Source organism: Protopterus annectens, chromosome 9.part0, assembly GCF_019279795.1.
Source record: "Protopterus annectens isolate FY-2018-M chromosome 9.part0, PAN1.0, whole genome shotgun sequence".
NCBI lineage: Eukaryota > Metazoa > Chordata > Ceratodontiformes > Protopteridae > Protopterus > Protopterus annectens.
This window is the reverse complement of record NC_056743.1, coordinates 1,384,844,568-1,384,863,827: the sequence shown is the minus strand read 5'-3', so window position 1 is coordinate 1,384,863,827 and position 19,260 is coordinate 1,384,844,568. Positions and strand designations below refer to the sequence as shown.

Sequence of the window (19,260 nt, the reverse complement as noted above, 5' to 3'; positions counted from 1 at the left end):
AAAATATGTATTGTTGACAGTGATCTGGACCAGTACTAAATTGAGTTTGAGATCACTTTGGACAAGATACTGGGATATGAAATATATAACAAGTATGGATGCTCTGTTACTACTACTAATCATCATGAAGGAATGACATGCAATGAAGCCCAGAAGACAATACTTTCTGCAAACTGAAAACAGGCTTCCATAACCTCACAGATGTGCGTGTGGTCCAGGAAAATAAAATAAAAGATTTCAAGTTAGACATTTTGCCTTTGAGACTTCTTGCATTGAACAGAGCCACCCTACTGCCTGGAAGGTTAGAATTTGTTAGGATTTAATGCCTGGCAATTTAACTTTGCCTAAAAGGTACTAATGGGTTGGAAACATTTTTTGTTAGTTTGCAGAAAGTCCTAAAAAATGCAGTCTATTTCAGGTGAAGTAGGAGGGTCTGACCTCTGTGTTTTATCTGGGTGTTAGAAACTGGACCCATCTAGACTAGAATGATACTGTTTATGTAACTAATTGTTAAAGCCAATGATGATTGATTTATATTTTGGTATAATTCTAAAGGAGACCATTTCCTTTCTTAGAGAAAGTATGATGAGAGCACCAGCCAACATATTTCTCATCAACCTCTCCAAGCTGGACTGCCTGAGGTCATTCACCACAACATGAGGTTTGATGAAGACATACTCATATTTTGGAGGCCTCATTGCCTAGAGGGCCCTACTGGTGTCCCTTATCCTAGCTCCAAAGAGACAGCTGACCATCACCCTGTCCTTTGCCACTCTATTAACTGTAGAGTCCGCATGCTTGACAATGGGCCATGAACATTTTTAAGATGTCTGGTATTATTGAGCTCTGGTATGGTGAAGCACTAGTGGGCATGTGCCTAGGTGGGCTTCATGTAAAATGTTGCAAAATGTCAGCTGTAGAAGGGAATTATCTGTTGAACTAAACAACAGTGCTATATGAAGTGCCTGTAATGAATGATTAAAAACTGGAGAAAAGAAAGGGTTAATGCATATCAATAAAATGCCATCATCCAAGCCTCAGCAAACAAGGCTGGTAGAGACAAGATGCAGGATCTGTTAGTAGTTGGTCAGCAAAAGAAATATTGCATTATGGCGTAGGAAGAACCTGATCCTAGTCTACATCCTTTGAAGCTTGTACTGACTACTCTGCAAAAAGTTAATGGTAAAACTGAATCCTTTATGGAGAATGTTTTGTGACAGAATGAGGAGGTTGACAAAGCCCTTACCAATCACTCAGATATTATTGCACTGTTGTAAGAAGAAAATAACTTTCTGAAAGGAAGAGGGCTGAAAAAGACTTGGAAGAAGCAGGCAGATACAGAGGATAGAAGCCATCTTAAGAACATAAGACTGATTGGGGTATCAGAGGGTCTCGAAGGCAGAGATCATGACATTTCTATCCAACAACATTTAGAGCAATAGCTGGGGATCCCAGAGGACTACATAACGTTTGAGAAGGCTTGCAGGGTTTAGCCACAGAGTCCTCATTCTAAACAGAGTAAACCTAGACATATAATTGTAGACTTCAACCGTATGCCATAAAAGAAGATATTTTAAATCAGCTTTGGAAACCCAGAAAGGTTTTGCAGTGGGGGATGACAGGATTTATTTAAAAAATTATTTCTTGGTTGACACCATGATAAAGAGGGCAGTTTTTTCTTAGCAATCATATTACATGGTAGCAGCACCTGCACTTTAAAATAATCTGCCCTGCGTATTTCAGAATGATGTTAACTGCATCAAAAATGTGCCTGGACAGATAGCGAGCCATCTCATTTCTTGAACAATGAGCAGCAGAAACAGGGCTGCAGTCAGATAATGAGCATCAAAGATGAGGGGTGGTATCAAGACTGGAAACTGAATACAAAGGAGCAGATAATAAAATGGTACTAAAAAGTGACTTTTGCACTACTCAACATGCAGCAAAATGGAATAAGTAGGGACTGAGCAGTCTGAATGTGCCTGCAGTGGACTTTAGGGAACATAGATGTATGGCAGGAATATTGTAATTATTGTTTTGACTGTTAGCTTACAAAGATATTGTGACTGGCGACATATCATGGGTGGAAGAAAATTAAGAATGAAGGTCAAGTAGCTGTGGGTTGGTATGACTGATACGCTCAGTAAGCATGAGGCCCAAGGAAAGATTTTGATTGTATATCTCTTACAACAGTTGGATGATGTTGATAAAAGGGTGACATGTTTGTATAATTAACTGTGTAGATGTTATTGTACTGTTTAATATTTAGGCTAATGGATTCCTAAGGAATACAAATTTTATCCATCAATGTCTCTTTGCATGGCTTATACTTCGTAAAAGACAGAAGGACTTCAACTCAATGATGGTTGCGGGGCCTGCTGGTTCAGTTACGTAATTAATTTTAAGTCGCTACAAATGGATAGTGCAAGCATTTTCTGCTTGGTTGCTGACTTCTTGTAGATAGTTCTTAAATTAATGTTTACTCTACATGATATGTTTATCCATGATGTTTGTGTACTTTTAATTATTGTTTTGTTAAATGGAAGATTTAGTTCAGTTAAAAATGTGCAATGAATGGATGTCACTCTGACCAACGGGCTAGAAGCATACAAGACACAATATCGATCTACGGTAACAGGGAGAATAACAAGCTGAAAAATAAGGGTTTATGTTACCAGGAAGGATGATAAGAAGGTACAGTAATAATAAAGGAAACCTTAGGTTTCTAATATGGAATGTCAACAAGGTGGTTGATACCCAGAAGAGGAGGAGAATTTTTTAATGTGTCATTTCCTACAAAGCAGACATTTTTTGTTACAGGAAACACATTTAAATACTGCAGAGCATTCTGAATTAATCAAATGGACATGGAGGATGGGTGTTTTTTCCACAGCTCGACAAGGTTGCAGAAGTGGGATGGCTGTTCTGCTAATAGATTAAGTGATAGCTTGAGTGAATGACCTGAAGAAAAAGGGTTAAAAGATAATGCACTAAGAATGCACTTATGGAAGTGGAACAGTTGGATGTTAAGAAAGGATGCCCATACTAGTTAACACACCAGGTGAAAAGTAAGACTTTCAGCCTTAGTCATTCCTCTTCTGTGATATCAAGTGTATTTAAACAGAATGTGTATGATATTGTGTTAATAAGGAGTTCTCCCTTGACTTCATCTAGTATATTTATGAGGACATTATGTTAAACTGAGATGTTGGAATGGTTGCACATAATTTTAATGTTTATGTTGGTAATAAATTTATTTAAAAAAAGAAAAAGTTCAACACAGTTTTAAAAAAGATGTTTGGTATTATCATCTATTTTAGCTGTGGCTCTGTCTTCCTTAAGGGCACTGCATTTTTAGCTTGGTGATTCCTTATGTATCTATATATGTACCTATGTGACAGTGGATTATATGGCTGAGGTGATCTATCACATGTCTTGAAAGACTTGAGTATTTCTATTCTTCTTCATTATATGTGCGTTTATGTTTATCAGTGAAGAAATCTGCCTCCAATTTGTGTACATAAATGCATTTCTTTTGTGCTATGCAATATAAATAGATTGTCAGTAAACAGGAGGCAAGCATTTATTATACTCCCTTAGGATGTGTGCAAAGATTAAGCTGGCCAACAAAACAAATGTAACCTTGGGGCTCCATTATTGGTAGCCAGATAGGTAGGGTAAGATATTGGCCGAAACAGCTTGTCGCAGTTGTGGTAATAGATGTTCAGTTATAGCGGTGGAATATAGATACACTGACTGCTGCTGTAGTATTAAGCTTAGGCAAGTGGGTAAGAAAGCTAGTGAAACAGTTGAATGAAATTAAAATAGTTACATTTTCTTTTACCTTGAAATTCAAAACACACACACACACACACAATGTAGTTAGATAGATGGATAGACAGATAGATAGATAGATAGATAGATAGATAGATAGATAGATAGATAGATAGATAGATAGATAGATAGATAGATAGATAGATAGATAGATAGATAGATAGATAGATAGATAGATAGATAGATAGATAGACAGATAGATAGACAGATAGGGTTTACTATCATATTACTGAAATATTTAAACTCCCAAGCTGAAAAAAAATATTGAAAATTTCTACCACTGCAGAGCCAGGAATTTTGCTAATGCAAGTCCTGCAAAGGCTGGGTGGCAAGTTCTGGATCTGTGAATCTGAACATTTTAGTTTTTCAGGATGTTCATCTCAGGACTCTGGTTGGCAGTACTCTGGTTCTAGTAATATGATAATAAACCTATGTATGTGTGTGTTTTTATATATAAGTGAACTCAGGGGGTGGAGCTAGGAACTAAACATTCTATTTAAGGGGTAAACTAAAACATTTCAGAGCTTTACTGGTAAGACTCACCCAGACTCTGCTACAGTTTGCTGTGAGGGAAAGGTTAGTTTGCTTTTAATTTGTTTTATTCTGTATTACTTTATGGCCTTTTTCTATTTTGTATACTGTGATTTGTTTTCTTTACACTGTGTTTTACTTGTATTCTGCTTTTAACTACATATTAAAACTTGAAAAGACACAACAGCTCTGTCTATTGTGAGTCAGACAGAAATTAGAACAGGTCAATTAAGGAGTCAAACATAAGTTAGAAGTGGTCAGCTAAGGTTAATCATCTGTGAACTGAGGGGGAGGAATTAAAAGCTAAACCTTCTGTTTAAGGGGTAAAATAAAACATTTCAGAGCTTTACTGGTAAGGCTCACCCAGACTCTGCTACAGTTTGCTGTGAGGGAAAGGTTAGTTTGCTTCTTTTTTGTTGTATTCTGTATTACTTTATTGCCTTTTTCTATTTTGTATACTGTGATTTGTTTTCTTTACACTGTAATTTACTTGTATTCTGCTTTTAACTGCATATTAAAATTGAAAAGACACCACAGCTCTGTCTCTTGTGAGTCAAACAGAAATTTACAGAAATTTTTCCCACCCTCCCACCTGGTCACTGTTGTGTTCTTAAACACCACTATCTTTCTAGTTGCCTGCCCCTTATGTTAATTTGATCATATGTCTCATTTCCTCTCTGCTTTTAGTGGTTGGTGTGAGTAAGCACAAATATAATTTTGTAAAATCACTTCCCTTCAACTATTTAAATTTATTGGCCATCCTACTGTATTCCATAGTACCAGAATAAAAATGTGACCACCCCTTTCAATCTATCCTGCTGTTTTAAAAATAGTGACTCTCCACTAAAACTTAACTTATTAGACAGGTAAAACTTAAGTTACCTACTTTCACATCTAACTCCTCTTGTGCACACTGCAGTGTTTAGGATAAACCACTTTTTTTCATCTTACCTTTAAGCATATATTGCAAGACCACCAGTCATTGGAGAGCCCACATTCTGCCTCTCAGTAGTCATCTTGGAATTAGGGCTGTTTTCTCCTGGTGAGTGAAGGAGTGCAGTTACATTATTTCCTGGAGACTGATGATCACCAGAAAGCTTAATAACTGCTTTATATGTGACTACTTGGAATTTGAGCTTATATTCTGATCCTGGTGAGAGAAGGAGCAGAGTGCATTGATTCCTGACTCTTTCTGGTTGGAGAGTGAGTGTCTGTGCTTAACATACCTGATTGGTCTGGTTGCTATTTAAGGCATATACCAGAAAAAGGATACAAGTCTGTAGACCCTAGCATCATTTGGTACAAGATTGTGGATCACCAAAAAGGCCGTGGCCTGCTTCTCTTCTTGGGATTGGTGCTAACATTTTGCTTCTGGTAAGAGAAAAAGCAAAGGAGTATTGTTTCCCAACAGAGTGAAGCTGTGGTGAGACCAGCATTAGTAGTAGCCAGGCAGTAGCCATTCATGTGACTCCCCTCTTTTCATCATTCTTGACAAGCTAATTCTTTATTTTCAGTAAGTACTGCTTAATTTCTTCCTAACTTTAGAATATCTGCCTAAATACTTCATCCTTAAATTTTCAGGGTCTAAGCATTAGTTTCCCCTCAAGTGTTTGGCAGTGCTCTATACAGACTCAGACACTTTGAGTGACATTTTGCCTGTAAAAGACTTCAGTACTTAATATATTGAGCTCATATCCAGGCATGTCTAATGGTCAGTTCCCTGTGCTTTCTCCTGTCAACCCGGTGAACTTGGACATCCTGAGGCAATGTAACAACTGCCTCATGTACACAGACAACCCTCTCCTCTTACCTCCCAACCCTATGACTTGTGAGAGATGCACATATATAGCCAAACTGGAAGCCAAGCACTCTCGAGCCAAGACTGGATTAGCCATTCAAGAGGAGAAGGTTAACACCTGCACCACACCACATTCAACACATAGCCCTCCAGAACATACACCACCACAACCCTCACATAGTAACACAAAGCACACACCTACTTTTGTGGAGGCTCTCAATAAAAATATGCCCAAACAATAGAGACCTCCGAGGCAGAAATGCAAACAACCACCATATCCCAGCACAAACCATGAGACACATAGTTAACATAAACAGTGTGCCACTCAACCAAAGCCCATAAGGCAAAACAACTTACCCAATACACTAGTCATAGGTGACTCAATAGTAAGGTGCCCTGATACTCCATTCACTAGGATGAATAAAGAGAAAGTTACTGTCAGCTGCCTGTCAGGTGCCAGGATCCACCACATAACGCACACACGTAGGTCACTCCACAACAGGTACAGACATGACTCTGTCATTGTTCATGTTGGTGTGAATGACCTGAGATGTACCTCCCTGGACTATATGAAAAGAGACACAGATGAGCTCTCGGATCTTGTAGCCCAAGCAGGTATGACCCTAGCTCTGAGTAGCATCCTACCATCACCCAGAATTATACCACAGTACAAGCAGAAAATTATTAACTTCAACAATTGGCTAAGTTTCTGGGGTCATTCTAAGGGGATCCAGACTCTGTCTGCCTGGGATGACATAATCGACAGACCTCAATGCTTCACCAGAGATGGCCTGCACCTGTCAGTCCAGGGATTACTGATACTGGCCAAGGTTTTTTTAGGCAATGTCCTTAAGACAAAATTACCACCATAACAGCTACAAGCAAACAAAATCTGAGGATTATGCTACTCAATAGTCAAAATCTCAAAATGCACTCGCTCAAAGCACTCTGTAAAATGGAGAACATCAACATCTGTACAGTGACCGAGACCTGGTTCACGGCTCCAGAGAGCACCCCGGCACTACCAGGCTATAATTTATACCACGCCTTTCTGCCCCTAAACCTGGACCGAAGCACTAAAGGCAGTGGTGTCTCCATATTCATAAAGGATATGCACACCTCCAGACTAGTAGCCCAACATAACACATCAGAAATACTTCAGGTACAACTAAGACTGGGTAAAACTGCTGTCCAGGTTATAGCCTGCTATAGATCCCCCACCATGTCCCAGGATTCCCACTCCACATTTCTAAACACACTGGAAAATATTAGGGTGCAACCCAATACCCTTATACTGGGAGACTTTAACTACCCCTCCACTAACTGGGAAAATTACTCATGTACCAACACACTTGCTCAATGTTTTCTGGAATTCATTAATCCCAACGCCCTGGACCAACTCATTCTTACCCCCACCAGGGGTAAAAACATCCTTGACCTGGTCATTACTAACATGGGCGACCGTTGCTCTACACCAGTAATCAACTCCTCCCTGGTCAGATCTGACCACAAGCTAATTACTGTGGATATAAACATCCCACACTCACCCCCCCCCAAAGAAAACCACTGTAAAAAAACTTCTCCAAAGCCAATTTTGGGTTTCTAAAAACAGATGTGGCTAACTTCACAACACCCATGCAAATGGACTGCTGAATCATACACCAATGCACTGTATGAGCATATACATAAGTGCATGCAACAGGCTATATCAAACAGAACCAAGATATTCTCCTCCAAAAAAAGGAAGCCAATCTGGTGGTCCCCCACCATAAACAAACTCTACAACAGAAGGAAAAAACTGTTGCAGAAAAGGGTGAAGTCCCAAGACTGGAAACACTCCCTTGTTAGCCTCAGCAAAAAACTGAGATCCAGCATCAAATACTCTAAATCTAGCTACGAAAACAAAATTGCTGCAGATTCTAAAGACAACCACAAGGCATTCTATAGTTATGTTAAGAATCCACAAGGCAATACTCAGATCTGCTCTGAGTTACAGCACGGTGGCAATACATATACAGAACCAACTGATATTGCCAACATATTGGCCGACAGATTCAGTGTGAACTTTACCCCCCTTTCACCCCCTAAAGGGCCTATCATAATAACTGAGGAATGCCAAGTCCCTATTATCATGGTTACACAGGTAAAAACTGCAATGTCCAAAGCCAAGAATACAGCTTCCATGGGACCTGATAATATCCTTGGCTGTGTTCTACATGAATTACAAAGTGAGCTGGCACCTCACCTGAGTACTCTGTTCAATCACAGCCTCATTTCAGGCTTTGTTCCTACTGAATGGAACACTGTTATGGTCATCCCACTTCACAAAGGGGGGGCGACTATAGACCCTGGGAAATACCGGCCCATTAACCTGACGAGCCTGATATGTAAGGCTATGGAGCGCATCATCATGGACCTTACAAATAAGGACATAGGGAATCTCCAGACTCTGAACCCTACCCAGTTTGGGTTTGTAAAAGGTAGATCATGCTTGCTCAACTTGATAGACTTTTTAGAGTCTGTCACCAGAGCTGTGGATGAGGGAAAGGTAGTTCACACAGCCTACCTAGATCTTACCAAGGTCTTTGACACCATCCCTCACTCAGGAATCAGATAGACGTACTAAACTAGGCATAAACCTGTATATCATAAGATGGGTTTCCAAATGGCTCACTGATAGAACCCACACTGTGAAAGTAGCGGACTCCAAATCTGACTACCGACCAGTTACAAGTGGTGTCCCACAGGGATCGGTCCTAGGTACTCTCCTGTTTGGCATCTACTTCTCTGAAGTTCAAGCCAACACAAAGGGACTCTGGCTGACCAAGTTCACAGATGATTGCAAACTGGGAGCCATTATTGATTCTTCAACTGATGTAAGCATTCTACAAAAAGGCCTCATTGACACCAATGACTGGTGCCAGAACCATGGCCTTAACTCAATGCCAAAAAGTGCATTGTCATTCCCTTTGGGAAAATTTTGGTGCCCATGAACTACCACATAAGCGGAGTCCACTAAACACCGAAGGTGTGATAAGAGACCTGGGGACACAGGTTGACAGGAACCTCTCCTTTGATAACCACATTGCCACTGTAGTCAGAAAGTCTTTCTATGTGGCACATCTCATTACAAAAGGTTTCTCATCCAGGAAGAAAGAGGTCATAATCCCTCTCTACTCATCCCTCATTAGACCTATTAAAGAATACAATGCCCCATTTGGTATGTACCTCACTAGACACCTACAACAACTGGAAAGGCCACAAAAATACCTCACTAAGAGGATCTTAGGTCTTAGACACATGCCCTATATGGACAGACTGAAAAAATTCCAGCTATACTCTGTCTCTTATCATCTACTTAGACGTGATCTGTGCTTGACCTACAGAGCCATGTTTGACTCAGAGCTGCTAGATATGCTACAACTAAAGAATTCCCAATCTCTCCATGCCACACGATCCAGGAATCTAAACCTCATTACCACAATAAACAGAACATGCTGGAGGGACAAGTTCCTCACCCAGAGACTTCCCATACTCTGGAACAAACTTCCCATTCACGTCAAGCAGAGCACTTCACTGGCCCTCTTTAAAAGAAATCTTGACGAGTGGATGGGCAATAGGAAATTCACCCCAGGGATCACTTCAGTGGCCTTGGTTGACAGGGGCACTGGGAACTAACTTTGGGCAGCATGATGTCAGGTAATCTTCTTGGGCTAGGCTTATGTAGGCTCCAGGGCCGTTAGCCTAGTCCACACCTATGAACATAGATTTTATATATATATATATATATATATATATATATATATATATATATATATATATATGTATATATGTATATATATCTACATAGTTCCCCTTTATAATCTCGAGATACCGAAAGCTCAAATTTCAGTATCTCGAAACTATAAAGTCGAACAGCCCACAATCCCAAAACACACAAACACGAAAAACTGACTTCCCGAACATTCACAAACCATACACCACACAACATGCCCACCATTCAACCCACAACACACAAACTACACAATCTTACACTACATCTATGCAGGGGGTCAAGCCCCCCAGCACCTCTCCATGTGGGGGGCTGCGCCCCTACACCCCCTACTTATATATACCAACTCTGAGATTGCACAGTTGAAAAATGCATCACTCCCACGCAGACAGTCCACACTCCCTCACGCACACACACACACACACACACACACACACACACACACACACACACACACACACACACACACACACACACACACACACACACACACACACACACACGCATCACACATACACAAACACAACATCCCTACCCTACCCTAACCCACATGCACAACTTACAATAAAAATCACATACACTCACTTACCTTCACTTCCGTAAACCATCCCTGCCAAACACTTCCCATCCTGTTGCTACACTACATAAGCATGGATTCGAGCTGTTCAAATTTGCGCTTATGCACTTTCAAGTTTTTACATTTCCACCTTTCCAGCCCGTGATACTGAAATACGAGCTTTCAGTATTTTGGGATTGTAAAGGGGAACCATATACACACATGCACACACACACACACACACACATATATATATATATATATATATATATATATATATATATATATATATATATAAAATTTGATTCCTTCCTTATATCTAAAGTAAATGAATTGATAAAAAAAAATTGGGCAAGGATAGATTTCTGTTCATACTGGACTTGGTAAAGGTTATTGGCAAATCCAGTTAGCTCTGGCAGCTATGGAAAAAAAAACAGCATTTACCGCACCTGATGTCTTTTTCATTGTAAGCTGATGTCATTTGGCCTTTATGGTGTGTCAACAATGTATTAGAAGTTAATGGATAGAATTCTTAAACACTACACCAGGTATGCAGCAACTTCCCTTGATGATGTAGTTATTTGTTCTGAAAGCTGGAAGATTCAAGATGCTCTAGGTTCCTTGTGACAAGCTGTTTTAACAGCTAACCCAGTCAAGTTTAAATTAGCTATAACTAAAGCCAGTTATCTGGACTACATATTAAGATGGGGAAATATGAAAACCTCAGAAAGCCACATGTATCTGGCTGACATCACCACCACCAAAAGCAAGTCATGGGATGGGATTGAATAAAGCCTACACTAAGTTTATGTGTATTCAGTAACATTCTTATCACACTTTTTGTGCTTTTTAGTCACTCACAAAGATTACATTAAGTGTACATGTAGTCTAAACTTTGTGGTAACCTTATGAATCCCTGTCAGTACTTAAAGCTGCAAGAATATCAGTAGAAAAACTAAAATTAGGAGGAAGAATGTCCGACATGAATGTCGGGTAGATGGAGAAGACAGACATGTTCTAGAAATTGAAGACTATGCTGTGTATTGAATCCATCCTGTTAGGCCCAGATTTCTCCAAACAGTTCACAGTGTTTAGGGATGCCGCTAAAAGTATGCTTAGGAGCAGTACTGGTACGAGGGATTGAAGGGACGGGCAGCTGTAAGTTATGTAACTCTGAGTGGTGGGATTCAGAGACAGATTGAGCATGTTTGGCTATTAAATGGATGTTTTCCAGCCTTAAGTATTACCTCTTGGGAAGAACATGTTTAATAGTTATTGATCATGATCATCTTCAGTGATTCTGCAGATGAGCACAGTCAGTAATTCCAAGCTTGTCAGGTGGTCTTTGTCACCACATATATTATTCATGGGCCAAAGTAATCTGTATACAGAATGGATTTTATGAGACTACGCCCATCTATAGATGTTAGACCACAATGGTTCTATGCTGGAGGGGTGGGGGGGGGGGGCAGATACAAAATAAGAACTGCTGTTCCAGTTTTGAACACTGGGGAGAGAAGCAGGGAAGGAAGGAAAGCCTATCCTGAACCCATGTTACAGAATGGGAGGTGTGTTGATGACACATATAAGCTTTACAGACAGGAAACAGGAACAGGGTGAATCCAATTATATTTTAGGGCTGAGTTCACTATGCTTGGTGCTTGTGTTTTCCTTTATCCCTAGATGGATTACTAAGGAGGAATCTTTAGACTAATGGCACTGCTATTTATCAAAAGAAAATTGGATGAAGGTTGTTGTGAACACAGAGTTTGCCTTGCTTGTGTGGAAAGCTGTTTGGAATTGTGCTACTCATGTTTGAAGATGCTGAAGAAAAATACCTGTGAGCCTTGGACATTTTTGGCTAGCTTTGAGGCACTGCATGTGTACTTTATTGTATGGTAGGGAAGGAAGCAGTCTTGAACTTTGATTTTCCAAAAAGCTATATGTATTCCTTTAAAGACTGCATTTCATTCTCACTCATATACAAACACATACACACACGCATACACACATTAAGATTATTTTGAAGGAATTTTATGACTAGCTTCTGGTAAAGCTGGCTGTTCCAGCAGTTGTGTTCAGGCATAGACTTTCAAAGAGATCCAGATTAGAAATTTTTTCCTTGTATATTATTTATTTATTTATTTACATTTGATTACTGGGTAGTATCCAACTGGGCCGGTAGCCCATTTTCAGCAGAGACCCGGGGAGAAAAGCATTACAGTTGCATCTTTATACAAAAAATAAATAAATAAATAAAAGAGTGAGTACTATCAATAGCAAAACAGAGGTGTATGATATATTGTGTATATGCACATAAAGCATATACACAATATATCATAAGAAATCAACATTAATTATATATATACAATGACTAAATGAATTTGAGTGTATCATAGGAAGGTAGCATGTCTCATTGCCAAGATGACAAGAGGCTAACAGGGAGAAATGCAGTAGACAGTATGAGGAGGAGGGCAGGTATAGGTTGGTCTGGGGGTGAAGAGGAGCATAACCAATTATGTGAGAAGTATTCTTTTAGGGCCTGTTTGAAGTTATTTGTATCAGTGATGGTTAGAATATGCTGGGGAAGAGAATTCCAATATTTAGCAATTGTGTGGTAACATAAGGAGTCCCTATGTGAGTTATGGGTTTTGATAACTTTAAACAATGATTTATCAGCTGACCTGAGTGAACCAATGTTAGTGTAAGGTTGAACCATACCTCTCAACCTCTTAGAGCAAGAAATCTGGACAAAGCCATTAATAAAAGTGGGACAAAGGCCCCAAAATATGGACATTTTAAAATACTGCCCTTGCAAATTTTGAAAGTTGATAGAATACCATGTTTTGCATTAGCATGAATTTTCTGAAAGGTATAAAGTCTGAAACTCAAATGTCTGTCATTATTTTGTAACTTCACTTTGCAAAGATTTGCCACTAATCTAACAGGAAACTAGAATTTTATGAAAAATGGACCAAAAATATGAGGTAAAAATCTGGACATGCTGCGAAAATCTGCACAGTTGCAAGGTATGGGCTAAACAAGGTCAGACAGACCTGGACAGTTGTCAGGTTTGTACATGACTGTACGGGTAATTAATAGTTGATTGAGTGATAATAAGTATATCTGGCCATGCTATTGAATAGAATAAATCACACACAATTGAATATCTAGGAATTAAATAATGAGAAACAAGAGTCAGTGTTCACTAATGCTTATCCTCATGACAGAGAGAGAGGGAGAGAGCAAGAGAGAGAAAGAAATGTAGTTTTAGAAACAAAGTAAAAGAGCCCTAAAAAACTTGATACACAATACAGATTAATACAGTTTAAATATAATACCAAAATATAGGGATGATGCCAACATATATCCTTAAATGAAGTTACAGGGAGACAAGAATGGATAATTGAATGAGACCTAAAAGTCATCTTTACCATCTGCATGTAATTAACAGTGCCAAATGATGACATTTCAAAATAAGACACTCTTCTTTCTTTCACTAGTAGAATTGTTTTTTTTATTATTATTCTTTTGTTATTTATTTGTTAGATGTCAAAATGGCATTGAGCATGCAGAACTACAAATACAATTGTCTTATCTGTTGTTTTTTTCAAGATTCCAAAGTCTGTATGTAGTGACAGGTGCCGCCCAGGTCATCGAAAAGCAGTTCAACTAGGCCAGCCAATCTGCTGCTTTGATTGCCTTCTCTGTCCACCAGGTGAAGTTGCGAACCAAAGCGGTAAGTGAAAAAACAAAATCATTATCCTATAAATAAATCTTACCACAAAAAAAAAATTCAGTCATCAGATCACAATGACAAGCTTCTAAGTAAATATTTTTTTTCTGCTTTGCATTAATTTGCAACTAGTTATTAAGCCACCGACATTTTATTTTGTAGGCAGTGGTGCAGTGCTGTGTGTTGCCTCACAGTACTTGGCTTTGCAACTCAGTTTCTGGTCAGGGTACCTTCTGTGATTATTTATGTCCTCTCTATGTCCATGCAAGTTTGAGTGTGTTCTGGTTTCTTCCTACATTCAAAAGATATGTTGAAGACAAATTGGCAATACTCTAAACCCCATGTGTGTGTGTGTGTGGGGGGGGGGTGTTGGCATCCAGTGATGGCTTGCCAGGAGGAGTTTCTCTGCCTTGTACCCAGAGATCAGAGGGATAGGCTCCTCTTTCACTCTGCTGGGAATAGAGCGGATGTATGAGAATGAATGAAGTTATATACCAATTCCAAAAAAGAGAACTGAATACCAGACATTTTTTATACTTCATCTTGCAGTATGTTGTAAAGCAATGCCTGACATTAAATGGGGACATAAGCTACCTAGGAATACAAATATCATCAGGACCCAGACTAATTTTGAACTCAACAGGACAGAGACATAGCAGTGGATGATTAACAACCAAAATGCATTATCAGAAGAAAACAGTTTATAAACAGATTATCAGAAAACGTGATAATCCATGGATTAAGTTGAAGGTACATCTGAGAAATTAGTGGAGCAGAGAAAAAGAGCACTGCTTTAGTACCATTTATATTGACATTGTCAGCCAAATTCTTTCACAAGCCATACATTATTATGCCAGGCAAAATTATGCAGGCTGTATAGCAGAATCAAAGATTTGGAAGTGTGGATTTATAGCATTTATGCAGAAAAGGGAAGAACAGAGGCACATGAAGGACTTGCTACTTCTGATGCTTTACATGCCACAGACAGTATATATATCCAAATCCAAAGGATGGTTCACTCGGGTTGATCATGTCTATAAATCCTAAGCACTACAGACTCCTTTTAAATATGAACATTTGTGCTAGTACTAATATTAGTGATACCTTTAATACTGATGTGCATGGCCAATTAACCCATTGATTTAGATACCTGTAGTACTCTCTGATCATGTAACATTCGTTGCTTTTAAGATTAAGGGGTTTACCATATTCCTCTCCTAAACCTGCATTTTTAGAGAGCAAGTTTATTTCAGGACACAGTTCAGCTGGTTTAACTGCCTAAGACCAGTGTTATCTCCCTGATTAATTGTTATTGACTAAATGTCTGAATATTACAGTTAGCTATACATCTCAAAGTTCAGCTTCCAGTAAAGACTGCAATCTTTCATGCATTTAATTACTTACACTCATTCTTTATAGCAGTTTTATTGTTAGTTTTATTAACTGTAGTCCTGCTTCGCAAGATGGAGTAACATTATATTGAAGGTGGCATAAAATTCCTAGGTCCAAAACAAAAAGACTGCAAGTAATAGACTGAAAATCTACAAAAATCAATAACACTACTTCTCTCTGGTCATTAGAACATATTTAGTTATTTGGTATCCAAGATACAGGTTTGTGGCAGCTCTTTGTCTACTAACATCAAAAAACGTGAACATCAAGGTAAACAGAAAGAACATATGCACATTTTAAACCTTACACAGCACAGAAATAGATACACATGAGTGGGAGTGAACACACACACACTTATGTCCATGCAGGTTGTCAGTGACTGTAGATGAGAACATCTGTTCACATGAATTAGGATACTGAATACTACCTCCTGACAGAGATGTACTATGTTGAACTGAGATTTGCATTAAAATGCTGCTACACAGACAAAATACAATGTAAATGATTTGATTCACCTTTATGTTGGTAAAATAAGTTATAACTGATTTTTTTAATGCCATTGCCTGAATGTGTTTCATATGACCCCTCTTAATATGACAACACCACAGACTGGATTCAATAAGCCCTACACATCTCTCTAGAACCTTGTACACATCATGCTGTAAGATGCACATGGTAGCACAATGATTTATATTCAGTAAGCATCTCTACATAGCGTGTAGAGCTGCACAAACCCAGTAAACATCATGGCATGTTAATTACAACATAAGCAGCCCAATCGTATGCTAATCAACCAATCCAAGATGGAGGAGCTAATCAACAAGTTATAAAGCAATTATGTACCTTCAGTGCAGGTTTTGGCCTCAAATTCCAAAACCTATTGAAATACAACCAAGGAAACTACTCTACATGAAAAGAATGTTAGTAGCTGATGCTGGTCTTCTGTATGTGTATGTGCAACAGGCCCAAGTCTATGCTGTTGCTGCTGATTGACTTTAGCCAAGAAGGAGAAGGGTGTTTAGACCCCATTAAACTTTTCATGGTCTGCATGACATGAAAATACTAGAGAACTACAGGGTGAATAGACACACTACACGAACTCTGCAACCTCTGTCATCCTCAGCAGCGAGTTGGGGCAAACTGATTGGAACCAATACCTGTAGAGACTAAGGTATGTGTAGCACTTATAATTTTAGCTACAGGAACCTTCCAGAGACCAACAGAGGACATACTGCGTGTGTCACAGGTATCATCATCTAGGATCCTCCATCAGTTATTGAATGGTATGCTGCAGCATGCCAGTCAGTGCATATATTTCCCCCGTACAGCTGAGGACAGAGCCAGAACTATGCAGGAGTTCTACTCATAGCACACTAGCCTAAAGTTCTGAGTGCCATAGACTGTAGGCACATTGAGGTCAAAGCACCACCCAGGGGACAAGGAAGGGGTTACATAAACAGAAAGGGCCTTTACTCCATTAACTGTCAGATTGTGTGAAACACTAAGGGAATCATATTGAATGCAGTTGCTGGCAACCCCGGCAGTGACCATGACTGCTACATCTGGCACAACTCGTACTTCTGGTAGAGGTGTTCCAGGAGGAGTATCCCACAAAGCCATTTACTGGGGGATGCAGGGGATGCACTTGAACCATGACTGATGGCGTCCTTCAGAAATAAACACACACCCATAGAAGAATTGTAAAATGAGGCACACGCTCAAACAAGAAATATAGAGTGTGTGTGTTCAGGCTGCTGAAGTCACAGTTCTGGTGCATGGATATATCGGGGGAGCCTGCAGTATGATCCCAGTACATGTGCTGAAATTTTCGCTGTCTGCTATCCTACAGAATATTATCATAAGAAAAAAGCTTCAACAGGAACACCAAAGGGGAAGGGTCAAACATTCTACCACTATTGGCAAGGTCATCACAGCCACATACACGTGAAGCCTCAGAGGTGGAACCACCAGACACTGTGGATGTAGGTAGATGTAGAAGTGCACAATATGCCCCTATTCTGGCCAAGAGGCAATGGGTAGCACACATACTGACCAGCTAAGAGGTACAACTTTTCTCCTATGCACGCACATACAGTAAAATTGATGTCAGTCAATGCTCACAACCTTTTCTTTTCCATGTAATGGCTGAACACTGCTAGCACCCCACAGATTTAGGCCTGAATTAAAACAGTTGTAACTGGAGGACTATCAGGGCAAGTGCTGAACCTGTAACAGGAACATAAATGGGTAAGAACACAAATGAATGGCAGATCCTTGCATACTATTACTTGCAAATGTACCTAATCTGAAGGTATGTGAATTTTACAGCAATGACATCAATATGTGACAGCAATGACTTATGTCAATAGATGTCTGCTTTTTATCAAGTAATAGGCCTCATGTCAAAAATACACACAGTACAAAAACACATAAGAAAGCAGTACAATTTTCAAAATAGCATCATCAGCACATATATAATAAGCACTCAGTCAGCTATGCATCGTGGGCATCAGAAAAAATACATACATATCCCTGAATACAAAATATAGAAAAAAAGAGATGCCACAGTTATCATCATTTGCACACAGTGTTGTTTGGGGGGTCAGGATGCCTAGGACGACACAAACCTAGTGACTGTGTGTGAGTAAAAAAGACAGTGAGGCAGAAATTTAGCTAATTATCAAATAACCAATGTGACAGAAAGAGCTGCAAGCCTCACAAATGCCTCGTGTATCTGTTATGTTTATGCCTGTATGGGCATTCAAGGTGAAAATGTATATGCGAGTGTCTGCTAGAACACAGCCAAACTCTATGCTAGCTCTACATCCTGGCATGTTTGACAGCTGTGAGCCATGCATAGTAGAGGTAACAATCATTGTGGTCATCCTCGACCGTGAAAACTGGCTCTGCCAGTAGTTGCACTGGTGTGTCCATAACCATGGCCAGATGTGCTGGTGCTACACAAATGTGATGGATGCCTGCTGGATGAGCTCTCTTCATGACTACTCCCAGGACTATGAACCCATGGCTTACCATGTCTGGGTGTGGATACCTCAACCACTGATGGAACATTAGAAGTAGTGTCACTACAAGAGCAGGATTGGGCATGACCACATTAGCTAACAGCAGATGATGATGCTGACTTACATTAACATAGATGCTGTCCCCCTCCCAGCAGATGTTCCATCACAGACACTGCCCACTACATTGTGTCATTCATCTGATCCATTGAATTGGCCACATGGTAGAGGCAGTCACACATGTTGTCCTGTACCTAAGAATGTCCTCTGTGGTCCTAGTGGAATATGCTTGTGCCTCGATGATGGCCCTAAACATATGTCAAGTGGCACAAAATGACACACCAGGATCAGCTGGAGGCTGAACAGTAGGCTTCCAACGAGCACCTTTAACAACCCTCTTTCATGGCACCTCACCCACACTTTGGCTATGGCCAGAGCCAAACAACACTGAAGCCACAGTAACCACACTACCCTGATCAAGTGTGTCACCCTCCACCTGTCCAGTATCTGAGGGCTCAGTGGAAAAGGTATGCATAGGCCAACTGACTGTATATGTTGGAAATCCAGGGAATGGCTGAATCTCAAACTCAGTGTCAGATTCAACCTCTGCACCCCCCTGAC

At 39.7% G+C, this 19,260-nt stretch overlaps 1 protein-coding gene across 1 annotated transcript in view; it reads left to right on the top strand.

Moving 5' to 3' along the window:
• The window catches only part of LOC122810684 (vomeronasal type-2 receptor 26-like), a 171,411-nt gene that overhangs the window by 11,366 nt on the left and 140,785 nt on the right, over positions 1-19,260 (top strand). Inside the window, exon 3 of the mRNA XM_044082253.1 lies at positions 14,107-14,230. Coding sequence (XP_043938188.1) covers positions 14,107-14,230 — 124 coding nt within the window. The remainder of the gene's footprint in view (positions 1-14,106; positions 14,231-19,260) is intronic.